We start from the raw sequence: 18,356 nt of genomic DNA on the forward strand, positions 1-18,356 counted from the left end.
AGTGTTCCTTCTGCCGAACATGTGGGTGGCTCCCCATCCCTCCCTGCTCTCTCCCACGTATATTGACTTAAGAGAATGGCCTTTCTGCCTGGTGGGATTTGATTTCTTGTTGCCGTTTTGATTAGCATCCTTCCTGCAATAATTAGGGATGCTGAGCATCTTGTCTTGTGGTGGTTAGGGTATTTTTCCTTTCATTTTTTTCTTTTAGGCATGTGTGGGAAATTTATGTTTCGATTGGCATCTTGCAAGTTGGGTGTGTTTGCAACTTTTTTCTCTAATACTTACCCCAGGACCTTTCTTGAGGCAAGCTGTCATTGACAGCACCCCCCCCCCCCCCCCCCCCCCCCCCCTTTGTGAATTGGAGGTGCCAGTAAACACCTTTGGTCAAGTTGTAGTTTCAAAAAATGTCCGCAAGGTGGCAGCACTTTTGATGACCACTGCGGTTCCTGGGGCAAACGGAGCATTAGGGAAAGTTAGCTAGGGTAATGGAATAGAGTGGAATGTACCTGAGCGAACATTTAAGGGGTTGTGTCTCACTACTTATTCCCCCTAAAGCATCACAGACACGCGCTCACACGGCTTCCAGACTACTCCCAACGGGAGCCACAGCGCCTTGCTGATTGTGCTTCAGTGCCTAAGGAGTCTGCACTCTCAGGAAGGAGTCTCCAGCACCAGGAGACTGGAGGTTAGGTGATTCTTGCCCCCAAGGTCTTTGAGGACTTGATCCCACTCGGGTCTCTGGTCCCAACCAGACCACAGCGGACTGTATAGGCTTAAAAAGGGCTCAACGAACACCCTGACGGGCTGTCTCGAAAACACAGCAGTCTAGGCTGGAGACCCAAGCCTGCACAGGGGCCAGGACGGATCACACCCCAAGTCAGGGAGATCGGAGGGAATAAAGCAAGCCCTGCTTTTCTTTCTTTTTCTTTAACATCGTGCTGATGCCATGTTGGAGGATAGTCGATTGCAGTGTTTGCTTGTCCTCAGTGTACAGTCACGTGATTCGAGTATAACATATCCGTGGTTTATCTCTATTGCAGTTTTGCACTATTTACCATAAAATGTCAAGAAGAGTGCCAGGCATCAGGTCCTTGTGAATTATATGTCTCAGATACACTTTTCTGTGTACATAAAGAAGGAAGTTAGGAGATAATTTTTGTGGATTATCTCTTAGAGATACAGATTTCTGTCTTTAGAGATACGGATTGCTCTCTATATATGGAAGGTAGAAAGGAAGAAATGGGATAATCACTGTAGATTATCTATTACAGTGCAGATTTCTTGTGTATGTATGCCCAGACGTCCTAATTCATTCCTGGGCCATCACTTACATTTCTCTGGAATGCTTCCTTTGAATTCTCAGAGTCTCTTTTTGGGTTGTAAGTTTGTTGCCTTGTATGTCTACTTTTATTTTGCCTGGAAGGTACCTCATAAAGCGTGGTCTTCCTCTGCCTGACAGACTTCCCTTAGTGTATGATCCTTCAAGGACCACCCCTGTGGCTACTACTGTCATAATTACCTGATTGCAGTGATGGTTTTTTATGAGTGAGAAACAGTCTACTGTATATATGTACCGCAGCTTGTTTCAGCTTTAATCCCTCGTTGGAGATTTTGTTGGTAGTGTGTCTCGGCTATTAGAAGCAGTGCTGAAGCTTTGTTGGGCTGTCTGTGCCTTTTGATCAATGGTTTTCTCAGGATATAGACCAAGGTGTGGGAATGTCAGATCCTAGTTTTAATCTCTCTGAGAGTTTTTTTCCAGGCTTTCAGAAACTGTCCATTATACTGACTGTTGCCAATGTATATTTCCAGAGACAGCTTAGGGGGATTCTTTTTCCTCCAGGCTCTCGCCCACATTTTTTGGCTGCAGATTGGTGATGATGACCGCTGTGACTGGTGGGATTTGATTTTCCATTGTCGTTTTGAATGGCACTCCTCCAGCAATTACGGATCCTTAGTATCTTGTCCTGTTGTGGAGGTTTGATTTTGTTTTGGCTTTTTTTTTTCCCCCTAAAAGGTTGTCAGGAGAATTTGCCTTTGACAATTGGGTTATTGAAAGTCGGCTGTGTTTGGAATTTATTTCTCCATTATCCGCCCCAGGACATTTCCTGAGGCGGGTAAAGTTAATTTCTGTCATTAACAGAAATCCAGCCCTCCTGATTTGAGTTGCCATTGAACGCCGGAGAAAATGTTGTAGTTACAGAAAATTTCCACAAGGCGGCAGCATTACTCAGGTCTACCTTTGGTTCTTGGGGTAACAAAAACCTCAGGGAAAGTTTGCTTCTTGGGCTGGGAAATAGGGAGGAGTGTGCCTGAGCTAACCCGAGAGGGCTTGAGTCTCAATAATCTTTCCCCATACAAACAGCCCGCCCCGGCTAATCTTTCCAGGACCACAGCACACCGCTGAGGGTGCTGAGGTGCTATGCTGGGAGGCTGCACTCCCAGGAACAAGGCTTGAGCTGGGATCCGCAGCACCTGGAGAGGTCGAGGCTAGCTGAGCCTTGCCCTCAAATCCCCGGAGGCCCTTGATGCCATTCGGGACTCTGGTCCCAGCCAGAACGTAGGAGACAGTAAACCTTTAAAAGGGTCAACCGAGGGCACCCCCCCAGGCTGTGTCTACCACCCCAGTTCAGTAGTGGGACCCAAGCCTGTCCAGGCTCCAGGGACATGATAGCCTCCCCAGTCAGGGAGGCCAGAGATAAGAGAGGAGGCTCTGCTCTTCTCTGCTTTTCTTAGCATCCTGTCAATGCCGCGGTGCAGTGCACTCGATTTGCAATCTTGTGGTTCTTGTCAGCAAACAGCTTCCTGACTCAGGTATACGTATTTATGGGATGGGGTAGCACTATTTTTTTTTGGCCATAGAAGGATGAGAAGAGTGCTGAACATCAGCTCCTTCTGAATTATCTATCTCCGTGTATACATAGGAACAACTTAGGAGATAATTATTGTGGATTATCTCTTAGAGTTACAGATTTCTGTGTATCTGTGCAAGGAACGAAGTTCCCAAAGACCATGGTCTCAGGCTAATTTCAGGGGTTTAATCTGCTGCACCTGGGGGTGCAAGACCTAATTTCTTTCCCCTTCGTCCACCGCATAGCCCCTGGTGTTCTGCTTTGGTTTCGGACACAGGTCTGCCTGTATGCTGCTCTGGTGTCTGTTCTCTGCCCAGACAAGAGGGGGTGAAGGCCAAGACTTATCAGGGCTCACTTGTTCAGTCAGGCTGGCATATGGTAGCCACAGCTGGGACTTACTGGGGAGTGCCTGCAGCTGTAGAGACCTCCTGGATGTTGCTATAGTCTGAGGTGTGTCATGCACTCTCCCAGAGGAACTGGCCCTGCATCGTGAGTTCCTAGGAAGAGCCAAGCTGCTTAGGCTCCCAGCAAGCGGCGCACAGTAACCTCTGCCTGCTCACAGCTTGGAGGCAACGGCCACCTCTAGAGTCAAGACCACAGGGGCAGTGTTTTGTCCGCCGCCTCATGTGTTTTCCCTGGCTTTGGCAGTGGCTAGTGGCTTACGTTTTCCCCTCTGGAATCATAAACTGAAGTCCTTACATAAGCATAAAGTGAGTGATAACTAATGTAAAATTAATAATGTGCTATTATTCTTCGCAAGAGTTGGACACGACTGAGCAACGTTCACTTCATGATGATCATGATTATTCTTCCTGTTTGATAACTTTGCTTTCAAAGAATTACATTACTACACATTATGCCCTTCTTACTCTCTTTTAACTGGAGAAACCGCGTTTCAGTCTATCATCACAAATAAGCAGGTTTTTTTTAAATATAATGTTACTACTATTGTATTATGAATATGACTGTAATTCTATATGCCGAGAACTTTTATGATTCATTCATTAATGCATAATGTGAAGCAATCATGTGGTTTACTCTAGGCTACCAGAAAGCAATCATATTTCTGCTTCTTCATTATCAATGCATGAATCATTGTACCTGGTAATGATATAAATAAAATTTTCTTTTTCATATCATTTTTTCATTTTTGATGTCTAGCATTAGTAATACATATAACACCTACAGTATTTTGTATCATGTAAGATAATATTGATGTCTGTACTGACAGACCATCTTGTAAACAGATGATATAAACTTAAAGTATTGATTAATACAGCATGGCAACTCACTCCAGTTTTCTTCCCTGGAAAATTCCATGAACAGAAGAGCCGGCAGACTGTGGTCCATGGGGCAGCAAAGAGTCAGACACAACTGAGATAACATCGGACTAACATGCCTGAGATAGCACACATCCACAAAATATACATAAATCTATTTACAACAACAACTGACGGACCATCTTATGAACAGATGATGTAAACTTAGCGTACTGATAAATACAGTATAGTACTATAAATGTATTTCCTTTTCCTTATGCTTTTAATAGCTTCTTTCTCTAGCTTACTTTATTGTAAGAATATAGTATATAGTAAATATAACACACAATATGTTTTAATAGACATTTATGTTATCTTTAAGGTTTCTGGTCAGCGGTAGGCTAATAGTAGTTAAGTTTTAGGGGATTCAAAACTTATATACAGACTTTCAACTGTGCAAGAGTCAAATGTATATTAAAATTCGAGAAGATACATTTTAGAAAGAGAGAACAATGAATGCAAAGGTCCTGAAGTAGGAACACCCTTGGCATGTTTGGTGAACAAAAAGATGGCTGGAGCATGATGACCAAGAGAAAGAAGGGTGGTAGTAGATGAAGCTGGAGAGGTGAGTAAGAGCCAGAATATGTGGAAAATGGTTCTCAGTACTCATTGCTCATTAGAATCAGTAAAAGTGCTTTAAAAAATACACATCACTAGGTCCCCTCTCTTCAAGAAACCGATTTAATTAGACTTAGGTAGGACTGAGACAAAGGTGTTGTGAAAACATCTTTGGGGATACCAATGGATAGCCAAGGTTTGGACATTCTAATACTGAGACTTTCAGAGAAACTGGAGTAGGAAGACACATGTGAAAGATTATGTGTAGAAACAGAGAATTAATGAAGGCTACCCCGGTAAGCTAAAGAATCATTTCCAAAGAATTGCTCTTTCAAGAACATTCCCCCACAGAGAACTCTGAGCAGTCTTAATTGCTAGACCTCCTGAGAACATAAAAGCATCCTCTGCCAAGAAAACTTAGCCCAAGAGACACCAACTAATAAACTGTCAAGACAATCCATCTTTCAAGTAAGCTGATGTGTCTTGAATTTCTATCATGTGTCAGACAGTGTGTGCTTGGCACTTCTTTATAAGATCTCATTTTATCTTCACAACAATTTCATTTTACCTATGAAGTAGATCCATTTTAAAGATGATAATACTCATCTTGGAGAGATTAAGTGTCTCACATAATACCACACGTTAAGTGGCAGAGCTGAAATGTGAACTCATGTCTCTCTGATTCCAAAAATTCTATGATTGTCACCCTGTGCTGTATGCAAGACCTGGTTTGCTAAGGTTGCAAAGCCTTAGCTGGAAGCAAAAGCTAAGAGCCTCGTGATGAAAGTGAAAGAGGAGAGTGAAAAAGTTGGCTTAAAACTCAACATTCAGAAAACTAAGATCATGGCATCTGGCCCCATCACTTCATGGGAAATAGATGGGGAAACAGTGGAAACATTGACAGACTTTATTTTCTTGGGCTCCAAAATCACTGCAGATGGTGACTGCAGCCATGAAATTAAAAGACACTTGCTCCTTGGAAGAAAAGTTATGACCAACCCAGATAGCGTATTAAAAAGCAGAGACATTACTTTGCCAACAAAGGTCCATCTAGTCAAAGCTATGGCTTTTTCAGTAGTCATGTATGGATGTGAGAGCTGGACTACAAAGAAAGCTGAGCACCGAAGAATTGATGCTTTTGAAAGTGGTGTTGGAGAAGACTCTTGAGAGTCCCTTGGACTGCAAGGAGATCCAACCAGTCCATCCTAAAGGAAATCAGTCACCCTAAAGGAAATCTGTCCTGAATATTCATTGGAAGGACTAATGCTGAAGCTGAAACTTTAATACTCTGGCCACCTGATGTGAAAAACTGACTCATTTGAAAAGTCCCTGATGCTGGGAAAGATTGAAGGCGGGAGGAGAAGGGAATGACAGAGGATGAGATGGTTGGATGGCATGACTGATTCAATGGACATGAGTTTGAGTAAACTCTGGGAATTGGTGATGGACAGGGAGGCCTGGCGTGCTGCAGTCCATGGGGTCACAGAGTCGGACACGACTGAGAGACTGAACTGAACTGAAGGTTACAAAAGTCAATCTTTTTTTTTTTTCCAAAACACTGCTTCTCTAGGAAAATTCTCTTGAGTTTCTTATGAAATACCTCCAGATATAGAATGAATCTAAGACACTCTGGTTAAGTGATAATTGTAATAGTCATTACCCAACTATCCGTACCTCCCCATGTAGTGATAGAAAATGCAATCTAGCCAAGTGACAAGTTCTGGCCAATGAATGGGAATGAGTGAGAACAACTTCCATCATTTCTAGGGTAGAGCACATAATTTCTCCCTATACCACATCTGCTAGCAACCCTTCAAATAACAGTTGTTCCATCAGCCAATTCACAGGAGAACCATGATGGACAAGAAGTAAGAGCAAAAAAATAAAGGAATTTTTGTTTTTTTATTGATGACTGAGATCTGTGGGATTGTTATACAGCATAGCACATTTCATCATTTATCCTGATACAGATTTGGTCCCCTGTCTGTGTTTTATAGGGATAACAAATTACCAGTTCTATTTATGTAAGACACATACCCCAAGGCAAGTATGTGTTTTTTATTTTGTTGCCAAATCTATATGAAATTTAAAACTCCAAGTCCTTTAGTGGAAAGCATTCCTTGAGACATTTTTTCAGTATTAAAAAATCAGTTGTCAAGGCAGTTGAGTGGAAGATTAATAAAAGCCATATTCATACCACAAATCCTTCCTTGGACAGAAAACGCACATATGAACCAAACAAGGGTAAAAGGAAAGTCCCCGAAAGAAGAACCTATGTATATTAATGTTCCAGTGGGAGAAATACATCAATTTATTCAGCAAATATTGACAATGTTACTAGATTCCAGGTATTGTTCAGAGTTACAGAGATAGGATAGTGGCCAGAACAGACAAAGATTCTTCTTTTCATGGTGAGGGAAGATAATGGCATGGGTTTGAAAGCATTTAATTGTGCCAGTATAAACTCTCCTTATTTCTCATATGATCTGAATAAATGAGAAATGTGGAAAGCCAACACCTGCATTCTTGCCTCAACATTTAAGGTTAAGTATGAAGCAATACATGTGGTAATGTAACCTACATCATTTGGGGCCCTGAGATGCAGGTCATTAATTTGTCTTAAACTCTTAAATACTGGTTTTTTATTTCCCTTCACAGGAAACAACAGTTCTTTCTTCTTCTAGCTGCACCTGGAGACCTGGCCATTCTCCTGGAGAAAGAAGTAGAATTGATGTTTTGATCCTACGTCTGGCATCTAGGGTTGCCTTCATCCTCTTGGGAACCTCTGAAGCTATAACAGTACGGTTTAAGAGGAGATTCTTCCATGAGAGTCTACTATTGGCTCCCTCTAGTGTATTTTTAATCTAAGTTATAATGTTGTTCATTGCTGATTGTCTATTCTTTATTTCTTCCTGTTGCTATTGTTCAGTTACCAACAACGTCTGACTCTTTGTGACCACATGGACGGCAGGTCACCAGGCTTGCCTGTCTCTCACCATCTCCTGAGTTTCCCAAGTTCATTTCCATTGACCAGGTGATGCCATCGAACCATTTCATCCTCTGTTGCCCTCTTCTTTTGCATCCAATCTTTCCCAGGATCAGGTTCTTTCCCAATGAGTTGGCTGTTTGCATCAGGTGGCCAAAGTATTGGAGCTTCAGCTTCAGCATCAGTTCTTCCAATGAGTATTCAGGGTTGATTTTCTTTATGGTTGACTGGCTTGATCTCCTTGCAGTCCAAGGGACTCTCAAGAGTCTTCTCCAGCACCACAGTTTGAAAGCATCAATTCTTCAGCACTCTGTCATCTTTATTGTCCTGCTCTGACATCCATACATGACTACTGGAAGGACCATAGACATGAATGTATGGACCTTCATTTGAAAAGTGATCTTTGCTTTCTAACACACTGTCTAGGTTTGTGATAGTGTTCCTGCCAAGAAGAATCATCTTCTAATTTCATGGCTGCAGTCACCATCTGCATGATTTTAGAGCCCAAGCAAAGGGCTTTTCCCCTTTTGCTTCTGCCTTTTCCCCTTCTGATTACCATGATGTGATAGGACCAAATGCCCTGATCTTACTTTTCTTAATATTTAGTTTTCAGCCAGCTTTTTCACTCTCCTCCTTCACTCTCATCAAGAGTCTCTTTAGTTCCTCTAAGCTTTCTGCCATTAGAGTGGTATCACCCACATATCTGAGGTTGTTGATATTTCTCCTAGACGTCTTGATTCCATCTTTTAAATAACTTATTTCTTCTAGGCCCTTGTTAAACACTACTTCTGTCTTTTCACTTTGTTTAACTTACTGTGTTTGTGGTCTCCTTTCTGCAGTCTGGAAAGCTCATAGTTTCTCTTATTTGTGGGGTTTGCCCCCCATAGGTAGGATTGGACTAGTGCATTTCAAACAATACTCATTGGGGGAACTTGTGTCTGTATTCTGGTGGATAGAGTTGAATCTTGCCTCTCTGAAAGTCAAGGCTGTGTCCAGTAATGTGTTTTGGGTTGTCTGTGTGCTTGGTATTGTTTGGGCAGTCTATCCGCTAATGGGCAGGGTTGTGTTCCTGTTTTGCTAAAGGATCGGCATCAGGCATCTGGCCCTGAAGCTTGCTGGACGTTGGGTGGCATCTGGTCTTATTGCTGAGCTGGAGGCCTTTGGGACAGCTCTTGCCAATTAATGCTCTATGGGACTGGGAGTTCTCTGGTAGTCCAAAGTCCTGAACTTGGGTTCCCTCACCTCTGCTGTTGAGGCCCAACGCCTTACTGTAGCACTAAGACTTCACAGGCCATATAGCACAGAAGACAAAACCCAAGACTAATGGTGAAAGCAACATTCAACAGCCAAGAACACCCAAAGAAACTCAATGCCTACAAAGAGAAGAGTGAAAAAGGAAAAAAGGATAAAAATGGAGTCAGAAAAGAAGAGAGCACTCAAGCCAATAAACAAAGCCATAAGTCAAAAAGAAAACTAAAAACTAAACTAGAAAAAGTACAAAATCAAAAACACAGGGGAAAATGCAATATAACTAAAGAGTACTGTAAAACTAAGGAAATAAAATAAAATGAATATCTAAAAGTAAGATGTTTTTAAAAGCAATAAGTAGTTTACAAAAAATAAAAATTAAAGGAATAATAAAGAAAGGACAATATTAGAACAATATGCAAAAGAAAAAAATAGAAAATATACAGAGAGGTAGTAGAAGAATGTCCTCATAATTCCTCCATTTTCCACTTCATACAGTGTGCTCCAGACAAACTGCCTACTCAGAAAGTCCTCCAATATTTTTAGGAAGATCTCTGGACCTGTTGTTGGCTGTGTGGGGTCAGCTCACACTCAGATCTTGCCTTACTCCATCTTGAACTTGCTCCCGAAATCCACAATTGCCCCTAAAGTCTCAGGCTAATTGCAGGGATTTAAGCTGCTGCACCTGTAGCTGCAGGTGCTAATTCCCTTCCTCTTCTTTAGTCACACAGCCCCTGGATTTCTACTTTGGTTTTGGGCCAGACTCTGCTTATAGACCACACTCTGGTGTCTGTTCCCCACCCATTCAAAGGCAGGCAAAGGCTGAGGCTTATTAGGGCTCACTTGCTCAGCCAGGCCAGAGAAAGGGCAAGGTATGGCAGCCACAGTTGGGATATATCAGGGAGTGCCTGTCATGGTAGAGACCGGCTGGATGTTGTTACAGTCTGAGGTGGGCTGTGCAGTCTCCTAGAGGAATTGGCCCTGGATCATGAGTCCCTTGGAAGAGCCTGGAAGAAGGTCGGCGGTGGCCTGCTGCAGGGTTGGGGGCACTGAGTGTAACAGTGTGTGCATCGGACCTTTTGAAGGAGGTCGCCATTATCTTCATTCCCTCCACCATAGTTTGGCCTCAGGTCAAATAACAGGGTGGGAACACAGTCCCACCCTACAACAGAAAATTGGATAAAAGATTTACTGAGCATGGCCCCACCCATCAGAACAAGACCCAGTTTCCCCCTCAGTCAGTCTCTCCCATCAGGAAGCTTCCATAAGCCTCTTATCCATCAGAGGGGAGATAGACTGAAAACCTCAATCACAGAAAACTAACCAATCTGATCACATGGACCACAGCCTTGTCTAACTCAATGAAACTATGAGCAATGAGCAATGCCGTGTAGGGCCACCCAAGATGGATGGGTCATGGTGGAGAGTTCTGACAAACCATGGCCCACTGGAGAAGGGAATGGCAAACCACTTCAGTATTCTTGCCTTGAGAACCCCATGAACAGTATGAAAAGGCAAAAAGATAGGATGCTGAAAGATGAACCCAGGTCGGTAGGTGCCCAATATGCTACTGGAGATCAGTGGAGAAATAACTCCAGAAAGAATGAAGAGATGAAGCCAAAGCAAAAACAACACCCAGTTGTGGATGTGACTGGTGATGGAAGTAAAGTCCAATGCTATAAAAAGCAATATTGCATAGGAACCTTGAATGTTCGGTCTATGAATCAAGGTAAATTGGAAGTGGTCAAACAGGAGATGGCAAGAGTGAACATCCACATTTTAGGAATCAGCAAACTGAAATGGACTGGAATGGATGAATGTAATTTAGGTGACCATTATATCTACTACTGCGGGCAAGAATCCCTTAGAAAAAATGGAGTAGCCATCATAGTCAACAAAAGAGTGTGAAATGCAGTATTGGGATGCAATCTCAAAAATGATACAATGATCTCTGTTCATTTCCAAGGCAAGCCATTCAATATCACAGTAATCCAAGTTTATGCCCCAACCAATAATGCTAAAGACACTGAAGTTGAATGGTTCTATGAAGAACTACAAGACCATCTAGAACTAACACCCAAAAAAGATATCCTTTTCATTATAGGGGTCTGGAATACAAAAGTAGAAAGTCAAGAAACACCTGGAGTAACAGGCAAATTTGGCCTTGGAGTACAGAATGAAGCAGGGCAAAGGCTAACAGAGTTTTGCCAAGAGAATGCACTGGTCGTAGCAAACACCCTCTTCCAACAACACAAGAGACGACTCGACACATGGACATCACCAAATGGTCAATACCAAAATCAGATTGATTATATTCTTTGCAGCCAAAGAGGAAGAAGCTCTATACAGTCAGCAAAAACCAGACAGGGAGATGACTGTGGCTCAGATAATGAACTCCTTATTGCCAAATTCAGACTTAAATTGAAGAAAGTAAGGAAAACCACTAGACCATTCAGGTAGGACTTAAATAAAATCCCTTATGACTATACAGTGGAAGTGACAAATAGATTCAAGGGATTAGATCTGATAGGCAGAGTGCCTGAAGAACTGTGGATGGAGGTTCATGACATTGTACAGGAGACAGTGATCAAGACCATCCCCAAGAAAAAGAAATGCAAAAAGGCAAAATGGTTGCCTGAGGAGGTCTTACAAATAGCTGAGAAGGGAAGAGAAATGAAAGGCAAAGGAGAAAAGGAAAGATATGCCCATCTGAATGTAGAGTTCCAAAGATCAGCAAGGAGAGAGAAGAAAGCCTTCCTTGGTGATCAGTGCAAAGAAATAGAGGAAAACAATAGAATGGGAAAGACTAGAGATCTCTTCAAGAAAATTAGAGATACCAAGGGAAATTTTCATGCAAAGATGGGCACAATAAAGGACTGAAATGGTATGGACCTAACAAAGCAGAAGATATTAAGAAGAGGTGGCAAGAATACACAGAAGAACTATACAAAAAAGATCTTCATGACCCAGATAATCATGATGGTATGATCCCTCACCTACAGCTAGACATCCTGGAATGTGAAGTCAAGTGGGCCTTAGGAAGCATCACTACAAACAAAGCTAGTGGAGGTGATGGAATTCCAGTTGAGCTATTTCAAGTCCTAAAAGATGATGCTGTGAAAGTGCTGCACTCTATATGTCAGCAAATTTGGAAAACTCAGCAGTGGCCACAGGACTGGAAAACATCAGTTTTCATTCCAATCCCAAAGAAAGCTAATGCCAAAGAATGCTCAAACTACCACACAATTGCACTCATCTCACACGCTAGCAGAGTAATGCTCAAAATTCTCCAAGCCAGGCTTCAATAGTATGTGAACGTCCAGATGTTCAAGCTGGATTTAGAAAAGGCAGAAGAACCAAAGATCAAATTGCCAACATCCATTGGCTCATTGAAAAAGCAAGAGAGTTCCAGGAAAACATCTCCATCTGCTTTATTGACTACACCAAAGCCTTTAACAGGAAACTGTGGAAAATTCTTAAAATATGGGAATACCAGACCACCTGACCTGCCTCCAGAGAAATCTGTATGCAGGTCAGGAAGCAAGTTAGACCTGGATGTGGAATAACAGACTGGTTCCAAATCGGGAAAGGAGTACATCAAGGCTGTATATTGTCACCCTGCTTATTTAACTTATACGCAGAGTACATCATGAGAAATGCTGGACTGGATGAAGCACAAGCTGGAATCAAGATTGCCAGGAGAAATATCAATAACCTCAGATATGCAGATGATACCACCCTTATGGCAGAAAGTGAAGAAGAATTAAAGAGCCTCTTGATGAAATTGAAAGAGGAGAGTGAAAAAGTTGGCTTAAAGCTCAACATTCAGAAAACTAAGATCATGGCATCAGGTCCCATCACTTCATGGGAAATAGATGGGGAAACAGTGGAAACAGTGACAGATTTTATTTTCTTGGGCTCCAGAATCACTGCAGATGGTGACTGCAGCCATGAAATCAAAAGACGTTTGCTCCTTGGGAAAAAAGTTATGACCAACCTAGACAGCATATTAAAAAGCAGAGACATTACTTTGCCAACAAAGGTCCATCTAGTCAAAGCTATGGTTTCTCCAGCAGTCATATATGGGTGTGAGAGCTGGCCTATAAAGGAGGCTGAGTGCCGAAAAATTGATGCTTTTGAACTGTGGTGTTGGAGAAGACTCTTGAGAGCCCCTTGGACTGCAAGGAGATCCAACCAATCCATACTAAAGAAGTTAGTCCTGAATAATCATTGGAAGGACTGATGCTGAAGCTGAAACTCCAATACTTTGGCCACCTGATGTGAAGAGCTGACTCATTTGGAAAGACCCTGATGCTTGGAAAGATTGAAGGCAGGAGGAGAAGGGGACGACAGAGGATGAGATGGTTGGATGGCATCCTCAACTCAATGGACTTGAGTCTGAGTAAACTCCGGGAGTTGGTGATGGACAGGGAGGCCTGGCGTGCTGCAGTCCATGGGGTTGCAAAGAGTCGGACATGACTGAGCAGCTAATTGAACTGAACTGAACTGGAAGAGCTAAGCTGCTTAGGCTCCCAGCATGGTGCTGCTCACAGTTTGGTGGCAGCTGCCACCTCTGGGTTCGAGACCACAGCAGTGGCATTTTGTTTGCTGCCTCAGGCACTCTCCCTGGCTTTGGCAGTGGCTAGTGACTTACACTTCCCCCTCCGGGATTGTAAACTGTAGTCAGGTCTATCTCCACCGCTGGTACTTCTGCCTGTTTTAGCGGCCTCCACTGGGTATACACCTGCTGTCTGGGAGTGGGCAGAGTTAAAGGGCCCTGATGCCAATGATCTCTTGTCTCTGGGAGGCCCAGTATTTTCCCTGGACTCCCTCAGCTGTCGTATTTGCCCCCTCAAAGTATCCTCATGGCAGTCAACCCCAATCCTCTCCCTGTGGTCCCACCCCCCACCCCCCATCCCTCATGAGCCTGAGCCTCAGCACCCAGCCCCCACTCTCTGTGAAGGGTGTGAGTTCAAGCCGTTTCTTAGCTGGAAAGTGCTATTCAGCAACCATCTCTATGGTGAAGTCTCTCTGTTTTGCCTTCTGAGCAACTGTTGCTGCATTCCCCTCTGAAGTTTTGAAGCTGCCCCCAGCCCCCTACCCCCGCGTCTGAGTGTGCGGAAACTTTTCCTCCACAACACCCTCCCTGGGGTGCAGGTCCCTGTCCCGAAATTCTTTGTATCTTTTTTTAATCTTTATCTTTTGCCCTACCTCATTCTAAGGAGATTGGCTTGCCTTTTTGGAAACCTGGGGTTTTCTGCCAGCATTCAGAAGGTGTTCTGTAGGAGTTGTTCCACATGCAAATTAATTTTTGATGTATTTGTGGGGAGGTAGGTGATCCTCCTGTCTTATTCCTCTGCCATCTTGGAAGTCCCCCACAATGGAGTCTTGTCAAATTTTAATTAAGCATTAAAATAATCCTCAGCCCTCAGCAATAACTTTCAAACCTCTCAAAGTTCCAGTTCTCATTTGTAAAATAATGGTACTACTAGTGCCTACTTTATAAGAGTTTTATAAGGATTACAATGAAATAATAGCACATAGGATCCCAGGAAATTATGAAGTATTGTATTCATGTTAAAATAGCTGGTACTACTATGTGAACCATTTCCAAATGAAAGAAATCTCTGAAGATGAAACAGACTCCTAGCATCTGGATTGGTGTGCTTATCCCTGAGGAGCGATTCAACATTCTTAGCCTTCAATTCAAACAACTTACCTTAGGGGTTAAGTGCATATTTTCTATTCTGATATGATTTGCAATGTCCCCTAGTAACCTATGGGTTACAATTGCTGTATTCCCTCACTCACCAGGGATGGAGTATGTTCCCTAAGGTCTCAGCCAATGGTCCAAGCTGCATGTCCATATACTCCCTGGGGTCTACTGCATAACAAGGTCCCCGATGTTTATCATCACTGGAAGAAATATCGGTCCTTCCAAAAGAATCATTAGAGGGCTGGTGGCAATCTAAATCTAATGATGGTGACTTATTACCTCGCCTTCCTAGTTACTGCAAGAGGCTCCCACAGGACACCTGAATAACCAAGTAAGAAAGCATAGAATACATGCTGCTCCTTGCTGGAGGGAGAATTCAGTTCTTATAATCCAAAAGAAACATTAAAAGGCCTCAGAGAGGCTCAAGGAGCCAAATGGATCCCAAGTCACCATTGGATAACTTTGCCCCAAATTTTGGATGAAAGCACTAACAGGAGGGAACATGTGAGAAGTGGAGTTTGGGAACAGGTTACCCAGGAACTGCTGATTTTTGCAGGGGCAGGGGTATTCCTGAGAGAGAATATTGAATACCATCTCATATCCCCAACTCTGGCCTTGAGGCTGTTATAATAAGAATTTAATAAGCAAGACAGATATCTAAAACTGTCTGTCCAGCAATCATCTTCCTGGAGTAGCTGGAAGACAGTAGCTTCCTGTCTCCTCAACTATAAGTCTGTCAGGATAGCTTTCATGTTTTTCCTTGACCCCATCCCCACCTTGGCTGCTATTAATTTGTTCTTAACCAAACCCAAATCTTTTCTCCAGAGTTTTTCAAACTATAAATAAATAGGCAGTCTCTTGAGTGGCAGAGATCTTAAGATGAAAAACCTTAGAGTTAACAAAGGCCAGTGTCCAGTGTGGAGAAAGCCAGTTTTCGGGGGAATGAAACAATCTCTCCACACAGAGAGGGAATTCTCTGGTGGTCCAGTGGTTTAGGATTCAGAGATCTACTGCCCTGGCCCTATGTTTGATCCCTGGTTGGGGAACTAAGATCCCGCAAGCCAGAAGTGAGGCCAAAAAAATTACACCAAAAACAAACAAAACACACACACACACACAAAACAACAATGAAATGGAACAACAACAACAAAAACCACACAAAAAAATAGAGACAAGAAAAGGAAAGTACAGATTCCTATGACATTCAAGAGTCTCTGGTTTCCCAAGGCCCAGGCGTACTCTGGTCTTTCTATCATTTGATCAATGCACTCTTGATTCAAGAAGCTAACCAGCACTTCCTTTCCAGCAAGCTATGTAGATTTGGGTTCTGTCACTTCCAACCAAAATGGTCTTAACCGATAGATGAAGTTCATATGGGCCAGAAACAGAGTTCAATATCCAGGCAATCTTTCTATTTCACCTCTGGAATGCCTCCAACTCCTGTGTGCCTCTGGAATCTTCACTTCTTCCACATTTTCTAAACACCACCAGAGTAACCATCCTAAATACCTCTTCTTCACAAATATATTCTGATTCCCACATCTCCTTCCGCACCACCACTAGGGCTACCCTGTCTATAAACCTGTCCACATGTCACATGTGCAATAGCTCTTCTCAGCCAGAAGGTAATACCCTCCAAAACAGGTACCACCCACATCTTATTTACCTGTGACACCCTAGTGCCTAGCTCAGGGCATAAAATACTCTAGTGTCCAGTGATTATTTGCTTCCCTGGCCTGTCTCTATGTGGAGTTGATATGGTCCTTACCAGGCTGCTTGACTTTCTGGAAGATACTAATCTAACCCTCATCCCAGCTGATTACCTGCTCTTAACTTCTGTGTTCATTAATACTCTGCTCCCAGACATTCATAGTATTTGCTTTTACTGTATGTTGCTGAAATGTTATGGATTGGGTACAGAAATGAACTAAAGAGAAACCTCTTTGTTGAATTTACTATAGGAATGACAGTAAAGATGACGGTCACAGTAAGATACAGAAGAAAATTCTCCCTCTGGTCTCAGTATCCGGAAAACGTGAGATTTTTCTGCACAACTGGTCGGTATTACCTTTATGGACACTCCGTGTGCCTGACCATATTCCCCTCTAGGGAGAGCTCTTGCCAAGCTGCTGGCACACTTCCAGAAAATGAAATAGGTCTTTGTGGCACGTGTTCTGTGTGTTTCTCTCACTCTGGTTTGTATCTTCCTTTCCTACTCTATTTTTTATTTACCTGTATTTCCTCATCTCTCTTTTTTAACAGAAAAATATTTTGTGCAATTCTCCAATAACCACAATTACTGATGTAGCCACCTGTTGGACACTGCACCACTTCTCAATCCTTGGAATCAGATTGGAAACAATCAACATCATTTTCTCTTCCACATTGATTTTCATACTGTACTTTTTAAGTAAGAGATCTAATACATTCTTTATCCCATTTCCTTGAATATAATTTTTATTTTAGAATAGTTATTTACTTACAGAAAAGTTGCAAAAACAGTACAGAGTTCCCACATACCTGTCACCCAATGTCCCCATTGTTAACATCTAACATTACCCTAGCACATTTGTCTCATTATGAACCAATTTTAGTACATTAGTATTAACTAAACTCCACAGTTTATTATGATCTCACTAGTTTTTCTGTATTGTCCTTTTTCTGTTCGAAGATCACTTTGATGTAGTAATGTGAAACCATATTACATTTAGTCATCATGTCTCTTCATTTCTTTTGGTCTGTAACAGTTTTTCAGACTTTCCTTACTTCTGATGACCTTGACAGTTTTAAGGTGTGATGTGTGCTAGTTGAGTCCTTTGTAGAATGTCTGTCAAATCAGGATTTGTCTGATGTTTATTCCGTGGTCAGACCGGGGTTATTGGTTTTGGGGAGGAAGACTGCAGAGGTAAAGTGCCATTCTCATCGTACCACGTCAAGGGTGCATGCTATTAACTTGGCTTGTCACTGATGATATTAACCTTGATCACCTGGCCAAGGTACCATTTCCAAACTTTCTCCACTATAAAAAAGATACTTTCTGTACTCTACTCTTTAAATCACACTGCTAAGCACAGCCCAAACCCAAGGGGAGGGAAGTTGAGCTCCACCTCCTTCATGTGGCACCTACATAAATTGTTTGGAATACTTTTGCCCTATTTATTTATTGAATTTTTTTTTTGGACAGGAAATAGCATTTATTGGTGAGCGTGATTAAGGAGGGAACAGAGCTGATGCTCAGGAGTGCAGGGCCCACCATTTGTCCAGGGGACCACGATTAGGGATGTATTTGACCCCACAGCCGTCCGGGATGAGTCGCTTTTCTGCCACCATGTTCTCAAATTCATCCGCATTGAACTTGGTAAATCCCCACTTCTTGGAGATGTGGATCTTCTGACGGCCAGGGAACTTGAACTTGGCCCGGCGGAGGGCTTCAATCACATGCTCCTTGTTCTGCAGCTTGGTGCGGATGGACATTATGACCTGGCCAATGTGGACCCTGGCCACTGTGCCCTGGGGCTTTCCAAAGGCACCGCGCATACCTGTCTGGAGTCTAGACTGGGAAACAGGAGGCCAGTCATGAATGCCCACTAGGAAGAGTTGTCTCCAAGGTCCCTTAGGGCTACCTGTACAGGCAACAGGTTGCATATGAATCTTTTTTTTAATAAATATACTCACAGCTA

At 42.8% G+C, this 18,356-nt stretch overlaps 1 protein-coding gene across 1 annotated transcript; it reads right to left on the bottom strand.

The window, feature by feature from the left end:
* Window positions 1-17,895: 17,895 nt before the first annotated feature.
* On the bottom strand, window positions 17,896-18,356 carry LOC122702073 (60S ribosomal protein L10-like). Its single transcript, XM_043915584.1, has 2 exons — window positions 18,352-18,356; window positions 17,896-18,231 (listed from the first exon to the last, which is right to left on the bottom strand). Exon 2 carries the CDS (start codon window positions 18,211-18,213, stop codon window positions 17,911-17,913), a length of 303 nt encoding a protein of 100 aa, XP_043771519.1. The 5' UTR covers window positions 18,214-18,231; window positions 18,352-18,356; the 3' UTR covers window positions 17,896-17,910.

The sequence above is a fragment of the Cervus elaphus genome, chromosome 10 (genome assembly GCF_910594005.1).
Source record: "Cervus elaphus chromosome 10, mCerEla1.1, whole genome shotgun sequence".
Taxonomy (NCBI): domain Eukaryota; kingdom Metazoa; phylum Chordata; class Mammalia; order Artiodactyla; family Cervidae; genus Cervus; species Cervus elaphus.

Excerpts from the sequence above, each read along its gene's own strand:
- LOC122702073 (XM_043915584.1), bottom strand. The coding sequence starts at position 18,213 with ATGCGCGGTGCCTTTGGAAAGCCCCAGGGCACAGTGGCCAGGGTCCAC.